Below are 23,035 nucleotides of genomic sequence, written 5' to 3'. Positions count from 1 at the left end.
TCAATGGGCTGCAGATTATACGGAAATTTATCTTAATTTCTTTCTGCCTTTGTTCCCCACATCAATCACACTGTACCCCTTAAACATATATGTCAATATTATCTCAATAAATCTGGAAACGGTTTTTAAATTTTTTAATAGGTAAAGGTGAGCTATTGAATCTTTTCTGAAGACTGTTTAAGAAATAAATCTTGACTAGACCATCCCTTTGTTTCTGAGAACGGTGATGCTCTCAAGAATACAGGTAGGAATTAAGTGAGAAAATGATGGGGCTAGGAGGGAGAGAAGGGGACCTAGATAGTAGAGCGACTTCTGGCTTTTGCCTGTTCTCCCTTCCAATGAAAGACTGATGGTGTTCAATGATCTGCCACTGTCCCCATTGCCCTCGGGAAACGGTGACTGACAGGAAGGGAGAAAACAAGGTGAACTGAAGGCAGTTTCTTCCCACAAGCAGGGAGGTCCCCTTTCCCTTTTTGTCCTTGAGTACTATCACTCTGATTTGGTTACTCGCTGTGAATCTCAAAGTCCACCCGATTTCCTGGTCTCATCGTCACCTGACAACCAAGGGCTGGCCAGTTTATGAGTTTTCCAGGACGGTTTGGGACTTGGGCGTGAAGGGCAGAGGCAGAAGAGCAAACGGAGAAAAAGGCAAGGAGGAAAAAGAAAGCCGCCTCTGCGGCCGTCCGGGTGCGCACTGCTCCTCCCCAGCCGGGCCTCGGACTACGGGAAGCACGGGGGCCGGCGCCTCAGGGCAGCTGGCGCCAGGCGGCGGCAAGGGGTCCACCCCGCAGAACAGGAGGCCCTGCTTATCTCAGGCAGGACGCGGAGGCGGAGGGGCGCGAGGCGCGCCGCGACCGCCAGGGGGCACGAGCGCCTCAAGCCCTCCCGCCATGGCGTCGCCACCGCCAAGAAGGGAAGGCGGTCGGCCAGTGAGGGGAGGTGGCTGGCGGCGCCGAGCCGGCGGGCAGAGCGGGGCCCGCCCCGCCCCCGAGCTGCGGGCCTCTGCGCACCGCGCGCCGCTCCTCCATGCCTAGCTAGCTGCCCGGGGGCCCCGATCCGCGCTAGGAGGGTGACCTCGACGCCCGGGCGGGGTCGGAGCACGCTGTCCGCTCCGCGCCCACCAGCCCGCTCCGAGCCGGAGGCCTGCCGGGGAGCGGCGGCGGCGGCCCAGTGTTCCGAGAGGAACGCCCGCAGGGGCAGACCCGGGGTCAGCACACCCCAGCATCCGGCCGCCGCGAACAATGGCCGGAGGGGCTGCGGCGGGCGCGGAGGAGCCCGGGCGCCCAGGCGCTGGAAGCCCCGCCCCTCCGCCGGCTCCCTGACAACGCGGGCCGGGCCGCGCCGCCTGCTCCCCGCCCCTCGGCGCCCGGCACCAGGCGGGGCCCCGGCGGGAGCGCTGCAGCCGCAGCCGCTGCTCTGCAGAGCGGGGCCCGGGGTCGGGGCCGGGGCGCCCTCGCTCCCACCTTCTCCCGCCGCTATGAGCCAGGGAGGTCCGGGGGACTGGTCCCCCCTCGACCCTACCCCAGGACCCCCGACGTCCCCCAACCCCTTCGTGCATGAGTTACACCTCTCCCGCCTCCAGAGGGTTAAGGTAAAGTGTGAGCGAGGGGCGTCGGGAGGACCGGTGGGGGTAGGAAAAGGAGGCCGTTTAAAGGCCAGGCAGAGATGGGGATGGGGATCCGGAAAAGAGGTGGGTGAGAGGCTTGCAGGGCGGGAGTTCGGGGGAGCACACGTGGGGGCAGCAGTGGATGGGCGAGGAGTCCTTGGAGAGGGCGCGGGATTGGGCGATGGGTAGCTCGAAGGTGTGGAAAAATTGACAGAGTGAGAATGGAGGACTGCAGAGGACCCGGGGGTAGGGGAGATGGAGGATACTGGGGAATGCGGTTTACACCCTGCGGAGGCCGATGAACTAGGATGGAGGTGGAGGCTGCGGAAAGCCGGGGTGGGGGCGTACTGAGTGCTTCTCGGAGGCTCTGAATTAGAGGGAAGAGGTTTCCAGAGCCTGCGCCCCTGTGCCCATCTCCAACACCCCCTCTTTCACACTCCTACCCCCCCCCCCGCGCACTGCAGCACCTCCTGGTGGGGGGTAGGGAGGCTGAGAAGGGGGCAGGCTACAGGAAGTGGAGGGCCGCGCCAGCCTAGGGGGAACTGGGGAAGGGTGCGGGAAGGGAGTGTCCAAGGTCTCTGCGGCCCTCACGGCCCTGGAGGGCTGGCTCCCGGGGCTCGGTTTGTTTACCTGAGCTCTCCCTAGGGCAGCCCAAGGAGGCACCCTGGCTCCTGGCAACCCCTACCCTGCGGAGTAGGGCCAAGCTCTTGCTTCCCCATCCTCCAGCCCTAGGGGTGTGCTGGTGAGTTGCACTAGGCTGGCCTGGGCCTAAAAAGTGGACCTCTGTGGGTTTCAACTCTCCACCTCCCAGGGCCAAAGTAGAAGGAACTGTGCACCTGGCTTCTGTTGGACAGAGTAGCTATTTATGGAATGCGACGTGGGGGAGGGACTCTCTCCAGCCTACGCTACATCAAGCACTGTGCTGGGCGCTTCCGTAGGGGTTATCATTAAGTGCTTTTAACAGCCTTAATCAAGTGCCAGATGCATTTTACGACTTTGTAGGTAGGGTGGGGACCAACTGAAAGATTTAAAACGTTTAGTTCCGATCCTATTAATAAGGCCCCTAATCCTATTAATCTGTAACCCTTTAGCCCTTACTGATACCTTCATCTCTCTTGCATTCCAATCCCTCTTGTATTCCCACACCACCTGTCTCCTGATTTACAGGGGGCGACGGCTCTCAGTTCCATCCTTATGAGAGAAGGGAAGCAGGGGGGAGAGCGTCTCCCCGTCCTGAAGTGCCATTCTCTCCCACCCTCTGCAGTTCTGCATCCTGGGGGCACTACTGGCCCCCATCCGAGTGCTTCTGGCCTTTATCGTCCTTTTTCTCCTCTGGCCCTTTGCCTGGCTGCAAGTAGCTGGTCTTACCGAGGAGCAGCTGCAGGAACCAATTACAGGATGGAGAAAGTAAGTGGGGGGGTCAGCCCCCAGAGACCCTTCTTCTCACTTCTCTTCCCTGTTACCCATTCGGAAGAAAAGAAGGGCGGGTTCGGAAGCTCTGCGACCCATCCCAGGTAGGCAAGATGAGCCAGCCAGGCTCAGACCTGGTCCCAGGATGGCACCTGTACGTGAGGCGCCCCGATGTGTCCCAGGGTAGGCAGACGATTGAGGTCAAAAGAAGGGCAGCTGCTTTTCTGGGTGCCCAAGCCTGGGGGTGAGTGAGAGGAGGGACGGAATCCCTGCCTCTGCTAATGGCGAGCTTTGTCCCGCAGGACCGTGTGCCACAATGGGGTCCTGGGTCTCAGCCGCCTGCTCTTTTTCCTGCTGGGCTTCCTTCGAATTCGAGTCCGGGGCCAGCGAGCCTCTCGCCTTCAAGCCCCCGTCCTTGTTGCCGCTCCCCACTCGACTTTCTTCGACCCCATTGTTCTCCTGCCCTGTGACCTGCCCAAGGTTGTGTCCCGAGCTGAGAACCTTTCCGTGCCTGTCATTGGAGGTGAGAGAGCTTAGGAAGAGGGGTGCAGGGGAGAGATGACCGCCCTGAACAAAAAAGAATCAGAGATGCTGTGGAGAGAACTGGCCTCCAAGGGAAAGGGAGAAGTTAGAAGGGATACAGACTGATGGTGGCAAATGGACACTTTTTGTGGACCACCCTCCTCAGATTAGGAGGCCTGGTGCTTATAGGGTTGGAGAGATCTCTGATCAGTTTCCTAAAGGACAACAGACAATAAAAGGAGTGTCCCCGGGGCAAAGAGATAACGGAGAAGCATTTCCATACTGTTGAGGGAGGGGAAGCTGCAGGTGTTAATGCCCCTAGGTAGGAACCAAATGATTCCTTGTATCCTTTCCGGACCTCAGCCCTTCTTCGCTTCAACCAAGCCATCCTAGTATCCCGGCACGACCCGGCTTCTCGACGCAGAGTAGTGGAGGAGGTCCGAAGGCGGGCTACCTCAGGAGGCAAGTGGCCCCAGGTGGGTAAGGGTCTCAAGAGCTTCTGGCCTTTTATGTGCTCCCAAAGAGGCTTCTCTCTCCTTTCTCCCCTTCAGGCTCTCCCACCTCATTCTGGTCCCTTGGTTTTTTTTTCATCCCCCCAGGTATTATTCTTTCCTGAGGGTACCTGTTCCAACAAGAAGGCTTTGCTTAAATTCAAACCAGGTGAATAAAATGATAGTGGGTGATAAGGTAGGAGAAAAAAAAAGAGCCCCAGATTTGGAGAGGGAGTCTGGACCAACCCCAGAAGTGGAGTGGGGAGGGCATGGTAGGGAAGAGAGATGGGAGACTTCCTAGCTAACCCTGAAAAGTCTCCAGGAGTCAGAAGGAAACTTCTCCATGAAATGGAGTAAGGCCAGGTGTCATTTCAGACCATCCCAGACCCCACCACTTCATGCCTTCCAGCTACCTGAATGAACTAACCTCTGCCTGGGGGGTGGGGGGTGGAAATGGGATTCAGGAGCCTTCATCGCAGGGGTTCCTGTGCAACCTGTCCTCATCCGATACCCCAACAGTCTGGTGAGTCTAAGAATGGTGGGTGGGGCACACAGATCCACCCTAAATGGGCGTCAGTAAAAACCTTGAGTGTCATGGTGGGATGTGCATATGGAACTGGGGGGCTGGGGTGCTCTGCCCAAGGAGGATGGGCCAGCTCCCAGGGAAGAAAAGTAATCCCTTTCTCCCCTCACCTCTGCTTCTCCTGTAGGATACCACCAGCTGGGCATGGAGGGGCCCTGGAGTGTAAGTCTTGGTGCTCTTTCCTGGGGTGAGGGTGGGGACCAGGGCCCATCAGAGAATTCCTGGCCCACCTTCCAATCTCCAGACAAGGCAAATGGGCCTTCTTCATTCTCGATCGAGAGGACTCTAGGGAAGGGTGCCCATTTCCCTGTTTTGTTCTGATCCCCTGATACAACCTGGAAGTGCTTTCAGCCATCCCACCTAATCATTCCTGCTGTGATCCTAGCTCCTTTTAATATCCTGTCCTGTGTTTCTGAGCGATCTTCTCCCTCAGTCCTCCCTTCCTGAAAACCAGCAGATTTGCCTCACCTTTTCTGCAGTCACTCACATGTCTCTGGCACTTCTTCCTCGGGCATATGCGTATGGTGCTCTCTCTTTCCCTACCACCTTCTGGTCCTTCCTCTGTCTCCCAACTTCATACTCGCCCAGCTGACTGGTTAGGAGTCCATTTTTATAGGAGTAGACAGAACTTTCCCACTCCCCTCCTCAGTGTGGGAAGACCCCTAGTTACAGATTGGTGAGCATCTGCGGTCTCTGTTCTCTTAGACTCAAAGTCCTCTGGCTCACAGCCTCTCAGCCCTGCAGCATCGTGGACGTGGAGGTATGACCCCCCTCACCCTCCTGCCACCACCATGGGTGGCCTAGGGGAATGGACATTGGCTGACCCCCGAAGGGGAAAGAGGGTGGGAGTGATCACCCATAGCTCTGAGGTCCTGATGACAAGTGGATGTGTGTGTTTCAGTTCCTCCCTGTGTACCACCCCACCCCAGAGGAGAGCAGGAACCCCACCCTCTATGCCAACAATGTCCAGAGGGTTATGGCACAGTGAGTGTCCCACAGAATATTTCCTGGAGCAGATACACAGGGCATAGGAACCACAGGAGGGACGGAGGGGTGAGGTTCCAAGGCAGAGATGGGGGAGTGGGCAGTGGGATGGACTCGAACAGGTGATACCTGGGTGGGGGCAGTTAAAGGGGCATGGTCTCCTCTCCCTGCTCAGCAGCCTAGACTCCTTGGTAGTGAACCCTCAGAAGAGTCTTCTTCCTCACCACCACCCCCCAATCCATTACTCTTCATCCTCTAGGGCCCTGGGCATTCCAGCCACCGAGTGTGAGTTTGTAGGGAGCTTGCCTGTGATTGTGGTGGGCCGGCTGAAGGTAGCCCTGGAGCCACAGCTCTGGGAACTGAGAAAGGTGCTTCGGAAGGCTGGGTAAGTGACCTTGAACATAAGAGTATGGGCAGTGTCACTTATAGGTAGAAAAAAAGAGGGAGAAATGGAAAGTAGGAAAGAAAGCTTTTTTTTTTTTCTTTTTTTAACGTTTGTTTATTTTGAGAGAAAGTGAAAGAGAGCCAGTGGCGGGGGAGGGGGAGAGAGAGGAAATCCCAAGCAGGCTTCACACTCAGTGCAGAGCCCAACTTGGGGCTGAATCCCACAACCATGAGATCGTGACCTGAGCCGAAATCAAGAATCAGATACTCAACCGATGGAGGCACCTGGGCGCCCCAGGAAGGAAAGTCTTAAAAAACAAATAAGAGAGAAGGTAGAGGAAGAGTAAAAGAATTGGGAAAAAGAAAGAGAAAGTTGTAATAACCCCGGTGAGAGAAGGAGGAATGGCTCTCAGGGGACTCTGAGTAAGAGTCCATCTTGGGAAAACACCAGATGTGTCTGTGGTGGGGGGCTGGGGGCCAAGGTGGTGTGTCCAGGAAGAAGCTGAGTGAGCTGTCTGCCTGCAACAATTCTGTTGTAGGCTGTCCCCTGGCCATGTGGACGCTGGGGCAGAGCCAGGCCGGAGTCGAATGATCAGCCAGGAAGAGTTTGCCAGGCAGCTACAGCTCTCTGACCCCCACACGGTGGCTGGAGCCTTCAGCTACTTTCAGCAGGTAAAGAAGCTGGGACACAGAGGCCAGAGCCCAGGCCCTGCCCTCCAGGCTGATGTGCTCAGGGCTTCAGGACACTATCCAATTGGCCCCATGGGTGGCCAGTTTGGAATCTGCACTGCTGGGTGGCCATCTCCTGAGGTCCTCTGGGGGATTTGTTTTTTATAGAGTGCATTGAGGAACAATGTTTTAATCATTGTGGGAGGGAACAGTGGAGAAATAATCAGTCAGTGAGGTCTATAAGTTTTTGAAGCCACTTTAGGGATTATCCAAGATAGAGGAGCAGATGAACTTTTGAGGCACCTGTGTGAGTTTCAGGGAAGAGTCATGAAGGTTGGATGGAAAGGTGACCTGTGTAGGAGACAACATGGGACAGGTTAGACAGATGAGTGGGAGACTCAGATCTTTGCAGTACTTTTTAAAGACAGCCCTGTTGTTTGCTGTAAGGGACTCCTGAACTATCTCAAGAATTTTGGCACTCCATGTATTTCCTGGGACTTAACTAGGTTCCCCTGTTGAATGATAATGATCCCAAAAGATTCTTAATGTTTGCAAACAACCACCACTGGCCCCAAAGAGCTCTTTTAGGTCTAAAATGCAAACCATGGCTTTCACCCTCCTTCAGAGAGGGACAGAGTGGCCCCGGTGTACTGATGGCTTAGCTTGGGGCAGACTGTCCCTGAAGGGAGTTTCTCTGTTTAGTCTCTAGCAGAGCTGAATAGCAGGGCTCCCCTGTGGTGGCATCCTCCTTGGGGCTTTTTGTAAGAAATTATGCCAGTGGTTCCCCCCGTCAGTCTGTCGGACCAGTTCTCCAGCATAGACTGAGTCAGAGAACCAGTTTTTCCAGCTTAGGGTTTGTCAGAAACTTGACGGTAATTTCAGCATTCCTGAGGGATTCCCTCAGATTCATAGGAGATTCCTTAGAGGAGACTTTGGCACCAGGTGACTTGCGGGTGGCTTGAGCGTGACCTGAGAGAAATGCTGGGGGTCCTGGAGAGTTGAGGGCTTAGGGTTTTGAGGGAAGCAGACACAGGTTCATCCCCATTCGTGCTGAGAAGAGGGAGGAGCAAAATCCAGGGCAAGAGGGAGGACACAGGGTTGGTCCTCATGGTGCCCTGGTTTCTCTTTCACCATCCAGGATGCCAAGGGTTTGGTGGATTTTAGAGATGTGGCCTTGGCTCTGGCGGCTCTGGATGGGGGCAGGAGCCTGGAGGAGCTGACTCGCCTGGCCTTTGAGGTATCAGGAACGTGGAAGGATGTGTGGTGGCCATTCCTACCCTACCCAGAGGTCTGTATGCGGTGCTACTCCCAGTACCTTCTAGATAGCAGGTGCTGGCTGTGCACCACAGTGCGTCCCTGTCTCAGCTACAGAGCCCCGGCGCCCCTGTGTCGTGGCCTGGCTGGGAACAGCAAGGGCAGCAGCTGGGAAGTTGACAGTTCTGCAGAAAGGGCCAGGGTGAGGGTGGCAGGGGAGACAGCAGAGCTTGTCAGGCAGACCCGCAAGGCAGTGTGGGGCGATGACCTTAGGACAGTGCTTGACTTGCTGTCCCTTTCTGTCCCAGCTCTTTGCGGAGGAGCAAGTAGAAGCACCTGGCCGCCTGCTGTACAAAGACGGCTTCAGCACCATCCTGCACCTGCTGCTGGGGTCACCCCGCCCTGCTGCTGCGACCTTGCATGCTGAGCTGTGCCAGGGGGCACCCCACCAAGGCCTCTCCCTCTGTGAGTCATCGCCTCCTCTGCCAAGAGGGCTTGGGCTACTGTCACCACAGGCTGGGAGGGAACAAAGGCTGGTGGCCGGTGCTGGGGATCCTTATAGGAGAGGTGAGGCTCGGAGGGCAGAGAGGACAGAAGCTGGGACTTGAGAAGTAAAGCAGAAAGGAGAGGGAAGGGACATACCAATTCCTAAAACGAGCTGGCCGCCCTCTTCCCCCCCTTCTTAGATGGTTTTACCTTTCCACCTTGGCCCTTCTCACTCTTTCTTACCCATCCAGGTCAGTTCCAGGACTTCTCCCTCCACGACCCGCTCCACGGGAGGCTCTTCAGCACCTACCTGCGCCCCTCCCAGAAACCACATGCCTCATCCCCACGCACCCCCACTGCTCTGGCCAACGGGACTGTGCAAGCTCCCAAGCAGAAGGGCGACTGAGCGCCTCAACCTCCCCAGCTCGCCTTCGGCCTACCCTGTGCCTCAAGCCCGTTTGCTCCTGCTTGAGTTTTTTGTTATTGTTTTTTTTTTTTTTAAGTTGATTTTTGTTTTTTTGTTTGTTTGGGTATTTTTTTTTTGTAAGAAACTATTTTATATATAAATATATATCTATATCTATTTAAGAAAAAATAGGCTGTTAACATTGATGGCATCAGCTGGAAACGAAAGGGATTAATGGTTGTTGGCTGCCCGTCGGAAGATCCCAAAGGTTCCCAGGGTCAGTCCTCTTGGCCATGGCTGAATGAATCCTCACTTCCAGTTGGATGGGACGGGGCTCTTTCCTGCACAGAAATCATGCAGATCTCACATCCTCCCCTCCTGCTGTCAAACCTTATATATGCACACTTTACCAGGCTTCCTTATGAACCTCTTTTCAGCCTATTCCCTCTTGTTCTGTCCTCATTAGAAATTAAAAAATAGCTAACTATCATTTTATATTTAAGAATCCTACTGAGAATGATTCCCCCTCCCGTGGTGGGAGCACAGAGCTGTGTCAGGAGCAGCCAAGTCTCCTCCTTGCAGCTCAGACCAGGCTCAGGAGGGTTTTATGCCAGAGGGTGAGATGAAGACAGTGAAGTCCCTTCTGTCCAGCCCCTCCTCGGGGGGAGGGGAGGAATGGGAGAATAAGCAACCTCTTCTCCTTAAAAAGGTGCTGTGGAACATGAATTAGATTCAGAAAATTAGACATCTAACCCAGAGATCTGACAGGTTGAGGAAAAAAAAAAGCGTCTTTCCATCTTTCAGATTTTTGAAGGGAGATGGGTAATGCTGGCCTGTCCTGGGAAGCGCTGTCAGCATCGAGTCCAGGCTCTCAGGAGGGGAGGGATGAAGCGATCACTGGGACTTCCCCCTCCCGGAGCTTGTCAGGGAGCCTTGATAAGGCTGGAGGCGGGAGTGGTATCTAGATCTGGTGAATGTGGAGCCACCTCCACCTTCTTCCTTCCTTTCAGCACCTCACCCCATCTAGCAGCGGAGACGCGAATACACAAGGACACTGCAAGCATTTTCCAACAGTCAGAAAAATCTTTATTCTTTTTCCCCATAGAACTTCTTTCAAAGGTACTTCACCTCCCACCAAGGGGACCACCTTCAGCCTAGCCAGTGTGACCTCCCTTCCCACACTCACTACTTCTGCAGAACAACAAAATAACGTGGGGTTGAGAACCAGCCTGTTGGTATACAGCCAGGGTGAAATCTACTGTGGATTGTGGGTCCACTCCCTCCCCGCCTTCCAGGGAGTGGCAGGTGGGATCCTTTGGCCCTGCTGTCCCCTACTGGCTGCGCCGTCGTTTCTTCCTTCTGCCAGTGACGAAAGTATCACGCCGCCTCTTACGGGGCTGTGAGGCTGGAGGCACCTCCAGAGCCAAGGGCTTCTCCCCAGAGACCCCCAGTTCAGCTCCCTGGTAGGGGCTCTTTTCAGCAGGAGTTGGACTGAGCGTTCTCTTCCCAGACTTGGCCACAGGATATGGAGGCTGGCCAAGGCCCCTCGCCTCAGCAGAGTGGGAGTTGGGTGCTCTCTGGACCCCTTGCCCTCCCGTGGAGGCCGGTGGGCCTGAGGCAGAGTGAGGACTGAAGGGAGGCCCCCTGGGAGACAGGCTAAGTTTAGAAGCCAAAAGGTAGGCAAAGCTGGCGAGTTCTTCATCCTCCTTCTCCTCCCGCTCCTCCTCCCTTCCTTTGGCCCCATCTGTTGAGCTGCATGTTTCACTGACAGGAGAGGCGTCTCTCAGAACTAAGGCATCCCTGGCTCCCCATCTAGAGAAAGTGCTTTCAAGGCCCTGGTGAGGAGATGTTGATTTGGGGGTCCCATCTGCATAAGACTCTTGATTCCCTGGTAAGGGAGCAAGGTCCTCAGGCTTGGATACATCAGTATCCTCCCTGCGCTCTCCTTGGGGGTCATAAGAATTAAAATTGGGCAGGCAGGTATCCTCACTGACGCCTAGATGGAGGCCATAGGCATCTCTAATATCTAGTATGTTGACATGTTCTATGGTTTCCAACAGAGGAGAGATGGAATTGCCCCCACTCCCCACCTCTAGGCTGACCTCGGGGAAGGAGGAGATACCCTGGGTCCCCAGCATAAAGATATTGCCTTGACATGCAGTCTGAAGGGTTTCTTTGGGAGCCCCCAGTGTGGGGGCGCTGATCCTACTATCCAGCAACGAGGGGCAGCCTTCAGCCCACAGCTCACTGGGATCCCCTGTAGCCTCAGGGCTTTGCTCTCCATTTCCTTTAGGCCTCAAGGATGGGCTGTTGGCCCTCAGAGGTCTCGGCAGGCTTTCATAGTTTCTCTTGTGCACAGTGGCTGTGCTGTCCGTGCCTCCACTGGGGACTGCACTGCTCCCCCCTTCCCCAGGTGCTATGGTTTCTTCAGGACCCAGAGAAATGTTGCCTCTGGAGCCCAGCACCTGGTAGCCTCCCTGATGCTCAGCGACACATTCCCTGGAAGTGGAATTCACATGGAAGTTCTCTATAACCTCCTCAATTTGTAAGGGCAACTCCAAGCCCACGGCTTCCAGCTCACTGCTCAGCCAAAGTCCTGGGCTGAGAGAGGCTCTGTCCCCATCCCCGTCCCCAGCTTCCCTAGAGGAAGGGCTCTGATCATAACTCTGAACCACAGAAGGACCTCTGGCATCTCCCCACATGGCTCCTGAAGAGCCTTCCTGTGGCACTGCTAACAGCTGCTCCCCTTGAGGAAGCACTCCCAGGCCCCCTAACTGCTGTCCTGTCTGCAACCCCAGGACCTGCTTTTCTAACTCCTGTTCTTGCAGAGGAGCCAGCTCTGCAAGTCCAACATCCAAACTGGGAACCATCTCAAGCTGGGGGCCTTCCTGCCAACAAAGGGGTGGAGTGTCAGAAGTGCTGTCTGCTACCAGGGAGTGTCCGGGAGACCTGGCATCTCCTAGGTGGTCATCCTGATGTGGGCATATTTGATCTGTCACCTTCCCAGGCCCTCTTCTCTCCACATTGAAGGACCCTCGAGTTCCCTGTGCAGCTGGAAGTTCTAGCTGCAGGGCCCAGCTACTGGGAGGTGGCATAGCACTCCCGTTTCTGTGCATCGCCCTCAGGCCATCTAGGGTCCGCTCCTGCCCACCACGCACTTCCCGGGCCCTCCTGGCTGGGAAAGCAGCCTTTCCAACGCGAACCATGCTCCTCCCGGCCACCCGAGGCCCAGGTGAGGGCCGAAGCCGCCCACCTCCATCTTCATCCTCATCAGAAATGGAAGGACTGGAGTCTGATTGAGCTCCACTACAAGTAGGAGATGCCTCTGCATCCTCCTCTTCCAAGGCCAGGAGTCTCTTCTGGACCAGCTGCAAGGAGAATGGACAAACATTGTTCTGTACGTGCTTGTGAGAAGGAGTAGCTGAGGGGGTGGTGAAGACATGGTACTTAGACAGGGCAGGGAATGGAAACAGGCAGCAGAAGTCATGGTAGCAGAAACAACCATGGCTCTTTTCTGCCTTACTCCCATGCTTTGACCCCTTAGGCTCACTTGCCTTTTCCTGTGTTTCCCACAATCCCTTGCCTACTTGATCTGCACCTAAACCTCAATTCTGAAGCTCTCTCCAGAAGCCATACCATCCAAGAGCATGTAGAGTTGGATAAAATCATACAAGCTTTTTATTCTGTTGTTTCCTACCTCCCAGGCTTACCTGGGCAAGACTCAGTCCCTCTTCTTGTTCCAGCTCGTCAATTAAGGCCAACGGATCCCTCTGCTGTTCTGGGGACAGCAGATCTGCCAGAAATCGTGGATGAATGACAGCCTCCACCTGGAGAACAGAAGGAAAAGTGATCTGAGCACTTGACAGGAGGTAACCTGTGGGCCAAGAAGCTCTAGAGAAGAAGCCGCATCTCCCCAACTCCTCCCCTGGGGTTGTCATGAACCATGACCACTGCCAGCTATGCACATTCACAGCCTCGGAAGACAGCAGGAAGACAGCCTCATTCCTAACTGCCTCCGGCAAAACCCTAAGTCTTTGGTTCCCTGGCGTTTCCACCCCAGGATCTATTAGAAACTAGACACCCAGGTCCAGCCCACCTTGGAGACAAAGACCTCCTGAGAACAAAGCTCATCCATGTAGCTCAGGAGGCCTGGATCTGGATACATCCCTTCCTCCTCCTGCTGCTGCTCTTCCTCTTCCTGTTTTCCATCTGACTCCCCGGTGGCCAAGTGACTCCCCACGAGCCCTTCCATGATGTCTGCATACTCCTTCACGGCTTCTGGTGGAATCTCCTTGGGTGCCTCAGGAATCGGAGGCCTCTGGGTTTTGCGCTGCCGCCGGCGGGGGGCCCGGGCCTTGGAAGGCACCTTTTTGGGCATGTACACTGAGGGAAGAGTTGGAAAGGAGGAATGTGGGGGTGGCACAGAGACTGTGACTTCTGCCCCCCAACCTTGTGTTTGTAAAGGGTAGCAACCTGGGTGCACCGAAATGGTTACAGGCTGCATCAGCCCTGAAACAGCACCAGCTGTGGGAGATTTTGGAGCTAGAAGGTCTAAGAGGATCACTGTATGAGGCATCTGGGAAACTCTGAAATTCCAAGAAGTCCTCTGATCCAGTCCCCATTTCTTAGGCAGATGAGGTATTATGTGCCTCATCTATTTATAGTCTCAATTAGAGACTCGTTGGTTTCCTTGGTCAAGATCAAAGTTTAGGACAAAGGGAAACGGAGAACCCAGACTCCTATGTGTGGATGTCCTGTTCAGAACATCAGTGGCACTCTCTGGAGGGAAAGTGACAGAAGCAAGGACAATGCCCTCCCTAATCCATGACTTGTCTGTGCACTATGCACACCTCCCTTTGAACCTTGGGCCCAAGGCTCCTATTTGGAACTGGATAGCCTTACCTGGCTGCTGGCCAACCTCAGGGGCCAGGAGCCCTGGAGGATCAAGTTTCAGAGGGGCAGCCGGAGGCAGGCCTGAGGACCCATTCATCAGCTTTGTGTTCTGAATCTGCATCTCCTCCTCAGCCTCAAACTCCATGAACCTGCAGAGGGTGAGGAAGTCCTGGACAATTCTGAGGAGGTCAGACAATGGGAGGGGGCTGCTCACAGATGGCCAAATAACAGTTCTGGAGAAACCTCACAAGGTCTCCACAAAGTCCCTTATGTGCAGTCATCATTTAGGATCATTTTCATGTTAAGGAAATGAATGATCTAGAACTTGTTAAGCTTCTCCAGGACAGAACCATGGCTTTCACTTCTATTTCATACCCTATCTCGCCCAGCATCATGGAGGGTACACAGCAGTAATTAATTCAGCCTTGTTGAAGCCAGTCAGGTCTCTGCCAAAGCCTAGCAGGATCCCCCCAGCCAGCCTGCCAGGCCTGGGGTTGCAATTCAAGGCAGTTCCCACCAGGAGGCAGTACTGAGATCTGAGTCTGGAGGCTGGGCTGGGACCCTGCAAGAATAATTCTAGGATATATGGGTCCAGAAAATTGGGGGGTCGGAAATGGAAGCTAAGCTTTGGAGGAAAGGGTTCATTGTCCTTAAGAGTTATTTTAACTAAGGAGATTATAATGGAGAAATGAGGAATATGAGCCAGGAAACCACTCTGGGCACCCAGGACCTTCTCTTGACCAACCTATTCAAGCACCAGGCCCTCCCTGGGATAACATGGTCGATGATTTCTGTGCTAAGTACTTCACAGGTATATACTCTTTCCAGAGAAGACATGGTCTCAAAGTCCACATCAGTAGCCACTTGCTGCTACCTGGTCAGTGGGATAGGAAAGAACCCCCCCCCTAGTAGGGCGTACCACCCATTGCTAGGTCCCTTTAGCAAAGAAGTTTTATACCCATTGGGCTCCAACCCCATTCTAAGAACTTCAATAGAAGGACCTATGTAATTCAGGATCTGGGGGAAGGAGAGCTTCCAAGGGACAGGAAAACCCAAGAGTCAAGGTGGTGGAAGCAGCGAGAATCCAGAGACCCCATTCTAGTCCACACCCCTCCTCCTAGCATCCTTTTGAATAATTCTCCCCGCACCAGACTCAAGCTTCTCTTACCTGCCCCCATCCCTCAGCTACACAGCGCCCCTCAGGAGAATGAGGGGTGGTCAGACTCACTTTTCTGCCATCTCATAGAAGATCATCCGGTCAAAGTTGCTGGTATGTTCCCACTCCTGCACAGCCCTTGGCAGTCCCTCCTCCAGGGTCATTGTGGGCTTCAGCCGAGCCAGAGAGCGAAGCACAGGGCTAAAACCCGCATTGGGTGAGTCATGGTCTACAATGCATGCCCCTCCATCCACCTGTCCTGACAGACACCTCAACGCATACCTTGTCCCCTCAGCAGATCCAACTTGCCCTCCAATCCTTGTCACATTCCACCTCCAGTTAGACTTCCAGACCCCCAACTTCCCATCCATCCTCTCCCACACTGGACTTCCCACTGAAGTGTTCAAATCTCATGCAAAATCATATTATTGGCTCTGCTCCCCACCTTTTGAAATCAACCACCTTTAATTATCACAGTGCTGTCCTCAACTAAACATGAGGAAGAAAGTGCACTCATGTTATTAAATTAATGGATTTGTTATAAAGTAGGCTTACCCCTGCCTGAAGGCTCTTGCTTTTCAGAAAAAGGCACTACCTAACCCAAATGAATCTCTAATTAAAGGTTGTGTGGTGCTTTTATTTGTTGGTTTTTAAGTGCTTTTAGCCTCCGGGACACCCTTCACAGACAGTCAGATATCAATACTCTTTAAGCTCTTTTATGATTCATTTTTGCCTTTCTGACTTGCCAGAGTGCTCAAGCACTGTGCCCACAATCACCTGGTGACGCTTGTTATTAACTATGGATTCCAGCGCCCCAGGACTGAGGATTTTACTAGCTTCCTGGGCGACTGTTGCAGAGGGTCTGAACTGCATTGTGCAGGAGACCCTGCCCAGAGCCCCTGAGCATGGGAAGCAGGAGGAGGCCACGCATTAGAAATCCAGTCTGCCAGGCTCCAAGAGAACTCAGAGCTGTCTGGAGAAATCAGGACGCTGGTAAGCTGATCTACACCAAGGACTTGGGGGCGGCTCTTGATTTATTCACTCCAGAGTCAGGGTGGAAAGGGAGGTTCCTTTAGGCGGTGAGTGATGGAGAGAACAATGTACCTGTATTTTAAGTCCAGTAAAGTGTGGTATGTGTTATATAGTGGTTTACACAAAATGTTGAGAGTGAAGTGCATTTAAGAGCAGCTGTGGGTCTGGGTGGGAAGAAGAGAAAATTCCTCAGATGGCTAGCTAATGACTCTGCTTTATAAACACAACAGACTGCCCATGGCACCCAGGGTCCTTGGCTAAGCATCCCCTCACATAGACATTATGGCCTTTTGTGAATTCTTTTCCTCTTCTAGATTGTCCTGTTTTAATAATGATAGTAATAATAATAGCAGCTACCACTTAATGAAGCATTCTCTGTGCCAGGCACTCTGCTAGGTACTTCACAGATACTAATTCATCTTCTCAGCAACCTCCTCGAGTAAGTATAATCGTCCCCTTTCTAGATGAGAAAACTGAGGGCAAAGATACTAAATGTCGGGCCCAGGATCACCAATCTAGCAAGCAGTGGAGCCTAGGCCATTGATCACTAGGCAAGCTCTACCACCTCCCTAGTTCAACTTGAACTGTGGCTAAAATAGGGGGTGGTAGGGGCGAGGGTGGCACACACAAGGTCCTTCGCCAGGCCCCACATCGTCCTCCACTCCTCCAGGAAGGGTCAGGGCCCAGCACTCATGCTGCTGGTTTGGATGGCTCAACTCGATGTTGGGCGGTAAAAAAACAGAATGGGAGGTCTCTGTACTTAATGTCGGAGACCTCAGCTCCACCCATGGCTCCTCGCTTTATGACAGGGAACCTCTGAGCTCCAGTCTTCTCATCTATAAATGAAGACCACATAAAAATGCCTGCCTCAACCCACAGGGTTGTGAGGATCACTTCAGAGAAGACACCTGAAAGCCTGTTCTCCCTGGAAAGTGCATAAAGAGGATCATCATCATCATCGTTATGCTTTTTCATTCTCACAGCATCTCTAGCACCTTCATGACTTGCCCTCCCATATTCCCAAATAGCCTCACCTCTTGTCCACCCCGAATCCCTCCTTGTTTAAAAGCACTAGGATAATCCATGTCTGGTCTCCCCACTTACATAAGAAAACAGGAAAGGGCTTCCACATCAGGACTTTGAGATAAGTGCTTCCGAGCCAAGGCTTTGTAGCGCTGCCAGCGTTGGAAGTTCTCATACACACCTTTGGAGGTATAGGAGAGGTCACCCAGTGAGGGCTTGGATTGGGTGGCCAAAGGACCTCCTTCTCTGGTTGCCCCATGTGGCTCTGGCCAAGCCTTCTCAGGGGACACAATGGGGGCGAGTTGGGCAGCTGGTGGTGGAGCCTGAGCAGGAAGGCCCAGGAAGCCTTCCTGGCTGACCCCAACAGCCTTAGTGGGCAGAAGGGCCTTCATGTTAGCAGCTGTCATGAATTGAGGGGGAGGACCCTCGGGGTCCCCGCAGGGATTGCTTGAGGCAATCCAGTTGAGGGCTGGCTGAGTAAGGATAAAGTTTTGAGTTTGAGAGGGCTCAGCGGGCCCCACTTCTGTCTTGACTTTGACAATGACTCCAGCCCCAGTGGGGCCAGGTTCCCCATCCCCTGTCACCAGCAATGGGCTGGGGAGAGCAGAGAGCACCAGAGGGTTGCCTGGAGAGAATGCCGAAGGAATGGGAGGCTGCTCCCAGAGTGGCTGGTCTGGTGGGTCAGAAGCAGGTTGGGGAAAGGGAAGTGCAGTCAAAGAAGACAGGGTGGCACCGGGTTTCAAGGTCATATCCGGTCCTGGCAATGGAGATGCTGTTGAGACAAAGAAAAAGAGGGAATGGAGTAGGAAAAAAGGAGGTCAGAAGTAGGTCACCAGAGCTCCATTTAATCCCTGCACAATCAAAGCACTGATTCTCAACAGGTGAGAGAGGGGCTATGGCGGGGAACTCGCATAGTCTGCAAATGTCCCGCAAGTGATTTTGCTGTCCCTTGCTCCCATTTGAGAATTCTCTTACTAGAGAAGGTGCAGTGACCCTTGGGCCCATAACACGTGCCACCCAGCATACAAGTACATCTCTTATTCTCACCCACTCCAAACACACTTAAACCACCCGCGCCCTGTTCCCAGCTACTCTGTGGTCCCTGCCACCACTCACAGAAGCACTGTTCCCTGGAGAAGGTGTGTGGATTAGATGTCTGGTTTCCAGAAATTTTGTTATGTAACAGCTAGGAATGACTAGAGATAAGGACCGGGACATGGGTGAGGGGAGGGCTGTGCAAGAAGGGAGGTTCCCAGAGGAACTGCTGCACATGCTAAAATTTGGTGATGTAGACTCTCCATGGTCCTGCCTGGAACTCCTAATAGCAGACATTTAGAGTCCACTAGGAACAAGGCACAGACCGTGAAGTGTGAAACACAGTACCTGCGGATGAAGAGCTCTGTGGACTCTAGTCAAAGGGACCAAGGAAAATACATAAAATGTGTACTTAATTAATCTTAGGATTTTTCATTATAATGATAGAAGACCATTTGCCTAATTTCCTACAACTCTCCTCCCCCTCTAATAAATAGATCCCAGTGGCAAATCAACAACACTCCACTTCCGCTTCCTGACCACGAAGGAGACATGGAATATGAAACTCATCATCTAGACCACACAGCAGAGGGCCAGGAGTCTTTCACCACATGTGGACGGTGAGTTATGTCTGAGGCCTGGGTTCCACAAAAGGTAGAAAAACAGAGCATCTCAGGGAAGCCCCAGCTTTCATTCTGGTTGGAGTTACCCAACTCCAGAGGGAAATCAAGGAAAACTGCTTCCTTGAACTGGAAGAGAAGCCACCTCTAGGGCAAGGAGGAGTCATAAGGCTCTGAGCAGAGGCACTTATATAGTACCTTCCAGTCTAGCTTTGGGGAGGACATTTCTCTACAGACAAGGCAACAGATAACCCAGCGGAATAGTTTTCCAGCTAAGGTCTCCCTCCATCCACCTCACTCAATAAGATGGAGAGTGGCTCCAGCCCAGTACTCTCAGGACAAAATTCTAAAGCAGACTCCAATCGCCTAAAGAAGACACAGGAACCTGGACCTTCCCCTTGAGCCCTCTCTGCTATCTGCACCACACATAACCCAACTACACAAACACATGTTGAAGGGGGTTCCTCTTCCAGGGAAATGAGTTGCTAACTTTCCTCTGAGGGGCTTTGATTTACCTCCCGGGAGGCTCTCTTCATCCCTAAGCTTGGAGATAATAGCATAATCTCCTTCCCCAGGCTCCCCAAGATGGATGACTTTGCTGGGGCCTAGTGCTCTCACATCCCCCTAGGACAGCCCCAAAAGCTGGTCCCCAGGTAAAACGTCAAATATGAACCCCCAAGGATATGGGCAGGTAGCCAGGACATGCCCCATCACTTGCAGACTTACCTCCATCTGAAGCCATCCTCTCAGGTTTGGGGTCCAACTGTGGCTGTGTGGAAGCTTCCAGAATGAGCCAGTCAGATTCAGGACCCAGAGAGCAACCTGGCCCCAGGAGATACACAAGGATCCAAGGGAGGGAAGATAAAGATCAGATCAAAACAGAACTAGAATCTAGAACTCAAGGCATTCTGCAGTGGGGGAGGGGAGAGGAGCTGGGGCAGAGGGACAGATTCCAAAGGGCTCTAGTAAGTAGGTGGGAACCAGGAATTCCCTCCAAACCAGAGTATGGCAACACAATTTTTGTGCATCTCTTTAGGGCAATTTGTAAATTCTTTCTGATTCCCATTATTACAAGTTTTACATCTTGGTTACCTGTATATTTCTTCGCCAATCTATACAGTTTTGTGCCCTTCATTCCCACCGAGTTCTGTAACTGACTTCCTATTAATAGCAGGCTGTGGCAGAGACTTGACTTAATTCAATGTTGGCTATATTTTTTAAACCAAACTCAGAGCATAGAGTCTGTGTACTTAAGGAGAAAAGAAACAATGTTTGAAATGAGGATTGTCTCAGAAAATCAGGGTGTTTGATTGGCTATATGCATATCATTTCCTTAAAAAGCTGTCCCGGCATTCCCAAACAGTCCACTACCATCAGGTCTGCAATCTGCAGAAGGTTCAGCCTTACCCCTTGGCTGAAAAGCACCACTCTATCAAAAACTGCCATTGAGCCTAAAATTCCAAAACCAAAAAGTCCTTCTTTTTGTTAAATTACTTTGTTGTTTAAAATTTTTGTTAAATTTTTATTTTTTGAAATGGGTAATACATCAGTGTGGTTCAAATTCAAACTATGCAAAATGGAATATATAGCAAGTCTCCCTCCCATCCCTATTCTCTGGAGCTGAGCTCTTTCTTTCTCTGTTTCTTTCTTTCTCTGTTTCTGTCTCCCTCTCTTCTCTTTATTTTGTTTTTGGAACCAAGTTCTTTATCTCAGAGGAAACCAATAGTATGTTTCCTATGAAATTTTGCAGAGATATTTGATGCAACTACAAGTAAATAAAAGATATATTCTTTAAAAAAAAGAGGAAAGCTTTCAGGTTTTTCTCCATTATAAAATTCACCTATGTGCCAATGTCTTTGCCATTATAAATAATACTGCAATGATCATCTCTGTAATGATATCTGGGTTCCAACTCTCACTCTTCTAAAACCAGAGTCCTATAAAGAGAATTTCTACGTTCGAAATAAAAATTCTAAGTAACTCTAGGAGGTGCATCTTATTATTCTATTATTAGCTACTCACCACTATTAGAGCGCTGAATTTGTGTTAGAAACCTGAGTTTAAATCTTGGTTCGACCACTAAAATCTACTTCACCAGTTTCATAAAATAACTTCACGCTCTCTTCGCTGTACATAATATCGGATACCCATCATGCACTCTTTACCGCCAATACTTTGAAACAGGGCGGGTGAACCGGACGTAAAAGAGGGGAGGGAAGAAAACTTTCTTCTTCTACCCTAAGGTAAAGGGGCTCTGAATCCTCGAGCCTTTGTTTCTCCAGGCACTAGAAACCCACGGCCTGTGAAATGGGTGTGCGTCTCGATATAAAGACAGGATTCTATTAATCAGTGTTCAAGCCATATCCATTTCTACCCCCCCTCTAATTCCTAGCACTGTCTTGCACACAGTGGGCACACTCCACGCATCTCAGAACTCCTGCAAAGTTGCAACTAGAAGACAACGCCTGCAAGGTTGCAACTGGGTTGCAACTGGGCCTAATCCTGCACTAGTTCTCCCCCTTCTGGCCGGCTGGAGAAAGGCCTGCGTGGACTACATTTCCCGTCATGCCTTGAGGGAGAAACAGAAAGAAGAGAGAGAGACTTCTTCCGGCTCCGCGGGAGGGAAATTGACAAACACGTGAGACTGGTGGCGGCGGTTAGGAAGAGCTGCAGACGGAATTGGGGCTTCTGGCTTCGGTGTGGTCATGTTTCTTCAGTATTACCTCAACGAGCAGGGAGACCGGGTCTATACGCTGAAGGTGAGAAAAGAAGACAGGTTGGAAGTGGTTATGGCGAGAAACATAGGTGGGAGGAGCTATTGAGACCAGCCACCGAATTGCCTCGGTGGTTGAGGGGAATTAGAAAGCCCAGAAACCAGGCGTGATGGAGGCAGGAATGTATGACTTGCTGATCTAACCGTCGCGTCTCCTGTCTTCCTATTTACCTTTTTTTCGCGCAGCCTCCTCCCCATCCCAGCCTCTTGTCTCCCTTACGACTCCAGCGATTGAGTTTTCCCACCACCCGTACTGAGCTCATGTTCTCTTTCTTACTCGAGCAGAAGCTTGACCCTATGGGACAGCAGACGTGCTCGGCTCATCCTGCTCGGTTCTCCCCCGATGACAAATACTCTCGACACCGAATCACCATCAAGAAACGCTTCAAGGTGCTCATGACCCAGCAACCGCGCCCTGTCCTCTGAGGGCCCCTTAAATTTCGTGTCTCTGTTCCACCTCGAGAGACCTTCCAAAACCAAGCCCTTCAGTCTGTGAGCCTTGAAGCCTTCTTACCATCCTTGCTGTTTGGAATCCGGTTTCATCGTTGCTTCTGATGATGCTTATGTGAAACAGTCATGGTAGCATGCCCCTTAAGGGAATAATTTCGAATCTTTCTATGTTGTGAATCACTGCCAGGTTATTAAATTGATTTGAAAGAGCCCTTGTTTTGTATGTTGTGGGAAGAAAGGAGGGCAAAGAGAGGGAAGAGCACCTGAGGGGTACACCAAGACCACTTGAAAGAAAACCTTCAGTCACTGCGGGAGCAGTGGTGCTGTGCGATGGGGTGTCAGGGAACTCTTCACCACCGTCAGCATTCACTGAAAAATACCCCTCTTGTCACTGAAGTAATTTCTTGCTCCTTGAAATGACGTTTTGACTCTCAGGAGTTACTTGAAAACTAACAGCTTCTATATTGTAGAGGGGATGCAGTGAATTGGAAGTCAGGTGACCAGGATTTTCCCGTCTGCGTGCCTTTGAGAAAGTAACTTGACTTGTTTCGTCTCATTTTTCTCATCATTTCTAAATTCTCTTCCAACTCTAAATTTGCTAAGGTTCAGCGATGGTTCTTTATATATCTACAGTGTGTTGTAAATAGAACCATTGTGAATATGAATGCCTCTTAATGCATATTTACTGCCCCTCTGAAAATATTCCCAGGTTTTTAGCTTTCTCCATCAAGGAATTGTCTTCTCACATACACGTAACTATATTCTCCTTGGCAGCCAGCTACTTTTGGAATTCTATATGATCTTAATTTAGAAGATTGGGTATGAGAGATTCAAGCAGGGGTTTTGCTGGTGTTTTAAGCTACTTTTGGGGTTAATTGAAAAAAAAACCTGCGAGATTTCTTAGGACTTAAACTGCTCTTAAGGGGCAACCTAAATTTTTAATCCTATTCATAGTAGAGGGATGATTAAGTTTTCAAGAAATGCTAGCTTGCTTCTTCCTGTATTTGTCAAGTTAATGACCTCATTATTTTCCAGTTTTCTATTTGTGGCTTTTGACATTGGGTTTGAATACTTAGTGCCACTGATTTTAAAACTGCTTTATGGAGATTGTGTTCTAATTATACAATCTTCTTTTCCTACTACATCAAGATTCTAGACTCTAAAAGCAGATGCAACTTAAATCAGCATGGAGTTGATTTATCAACACTGGTCCTGGAAAGGGATAATTCTGTTTCTCTTGGACTCTGATGTCTGATGA

General features: G+C 51.8%; 3 protein-coding genes across 3 annotated transcripts; 2 read left to right on the top strand and 1 right to left on the bottom strand.

The window, feature by feature from the left end:
* Positions 1-1,043: 1,043 nt before the first annotated feature.
* On the top strand, positions 1,044-9,292 carry LPCAT4 (lysophosphatidylcholine acyltransferase 4). Its single transcript, XM_039218358.1, has 14 exons — positions 1,044-1,591; positions 2,871-3,013; positions 3,319-3,539; positions 3,902-4,014; positions 4,138-4,198; positions 4,494-4,552; positions 4,740-4,774; positions 5,318-5,372; positions 5,514-5,596; positions 5,856-5,981; positions 6,520-6,652; positions 7,788-7,886; positions 8,212-8,368; positions 8,641-9,292. Exons 1-14 carry the CDS (start codon positions 1,478-1,480, stop codon positions 8,793-8,795), a joined length of 1,554 nt encoding a protein of 517 aa, XP_039074289.1. The 5' UTR covers positions 1,044-1,477; the 3' UTR covers positions 8,796-9,292.
* Positions 9,293-9,858: 566 nt separating this feature from the next.
* On the bottom strand, positions 9,859-19,370 carry NUTM1 (NUT midline carcinoma family member 1). The gene is made up of 7 exons (XM_039218325.1): positions 19,281-19,370; positions 16,981-17,671; positions 14,917-15,045; positions 13,698-13,837; positions 12,892-13,178; positions 12,506-12,622; positions 9,859-12,163 (listed from the first exon to the last, which is right to left on the bottom strand). Exons 1-7 carry the CDS (start codon positions 19,294-19,296, stop codon positions 10,127-10,129), a joined length of 3,417 nt encoding a protein of 1,138 aa, XP_039074256.1. The 5' UTR covers positions 19,297-19,370; the 3' UTR covers positions 9,859-10,126.
* A 1,801-nt stretch (positions 19,371-21,171) lies between these two features.
* Positions 21,172-21,987, top strand: NOP10 (NOP10 ribonucleoprotein). Its single transcript, XM_039218338.1, has 2 exons — positions 21,172-21,313; positions 21,613-21,987. The coding sequence occupies exons 1-2, from the start codon at positions 21,260-21,262 to the stop codon at positions 21,751-21,753; spliced, it is 195 nt and encodes a 64-aa protein (XP_039074269.1). The 5' UTR covers positions 21,172-21,259; the 3' UTR covers positions 21,754-21,987.
* Positions 21,988-23,035: the final 1,048 nt, after the last annotated feature.

Source organism: Hyaena hyaena, unplaced genomic scaffold (genome assembly GCF_003009895.1).
Source record: "Hyaena hyaena isolate Hyena2069 unplaced genomic scaffold, ASM300989v1 scaffold_756, whole genome shotgun sequence".
In the NCBI taxonomy this organism is placed as follows: Eukaryota; Metazoa; Chordata; class Mammalia; order Carnivora; family Hyaenidae; genus Hyaena; species Hyaena hyaena.
Note: the sequence above shows the minus strand (reverse complement) of the source record. Positions and strands in the feature narration are given on the sequence as shown.

Bases quoted from the DNA above. Each gene is read 5' to 3' on its own strand.
- LPCAT4 (XM_039218358.1), top strand. From the start codon at position 1,478: ATGAGCCAGGGAGGTCCGGGGGACTGGTCCCCCCTCGACCCTACCCCA. The intron at 4,199-4,493 runs GTGAATAAAATG...AATGGGATTCAG, and splicing joins TTTGCTTAAATTCAAACCAG to GAGCCTTCATCGCAGGGGTT. The intron at 4,553-4,739 runs GTGAGTCTAAGA...CTTCTCCTGTAG, and splicing joins TCCGATACCCCAACAGTCTG to GATACCACCAGCTGGGCATG.
- NOP10 (XM_039218338.1), top strand. From the start codon at position 21,260: ATGTTTCTTCAGTATTACCTCAACGAGCAGGGAGACCGGGTCTATACG. The intron at 21,314-21,612 runs GTGAGAAAAGAA...TTACTCGAGCAG, and splicing joins ACCGGGTCTATACGCTGAAG to AAGCTTGACCCTATGGGACA.
- NUTM1 (XM_039218325.1), bottom strand. The intron at 12,623-12,891 runs GTGGGCTGGACC...TCTGTTCTCCAG, and splicing joins AGGAGGTCTTTGTCTCCAAG to GTGGAGGCTGTCATTCATCC. The intron at 12,164-12,505 runs GTAAGCCTGGGA...TTCTCCTTGCAG, and splicing joins AGGGACTGAGTCTTGCCCAG to CTGGTCCAGAAGAGACTCCT.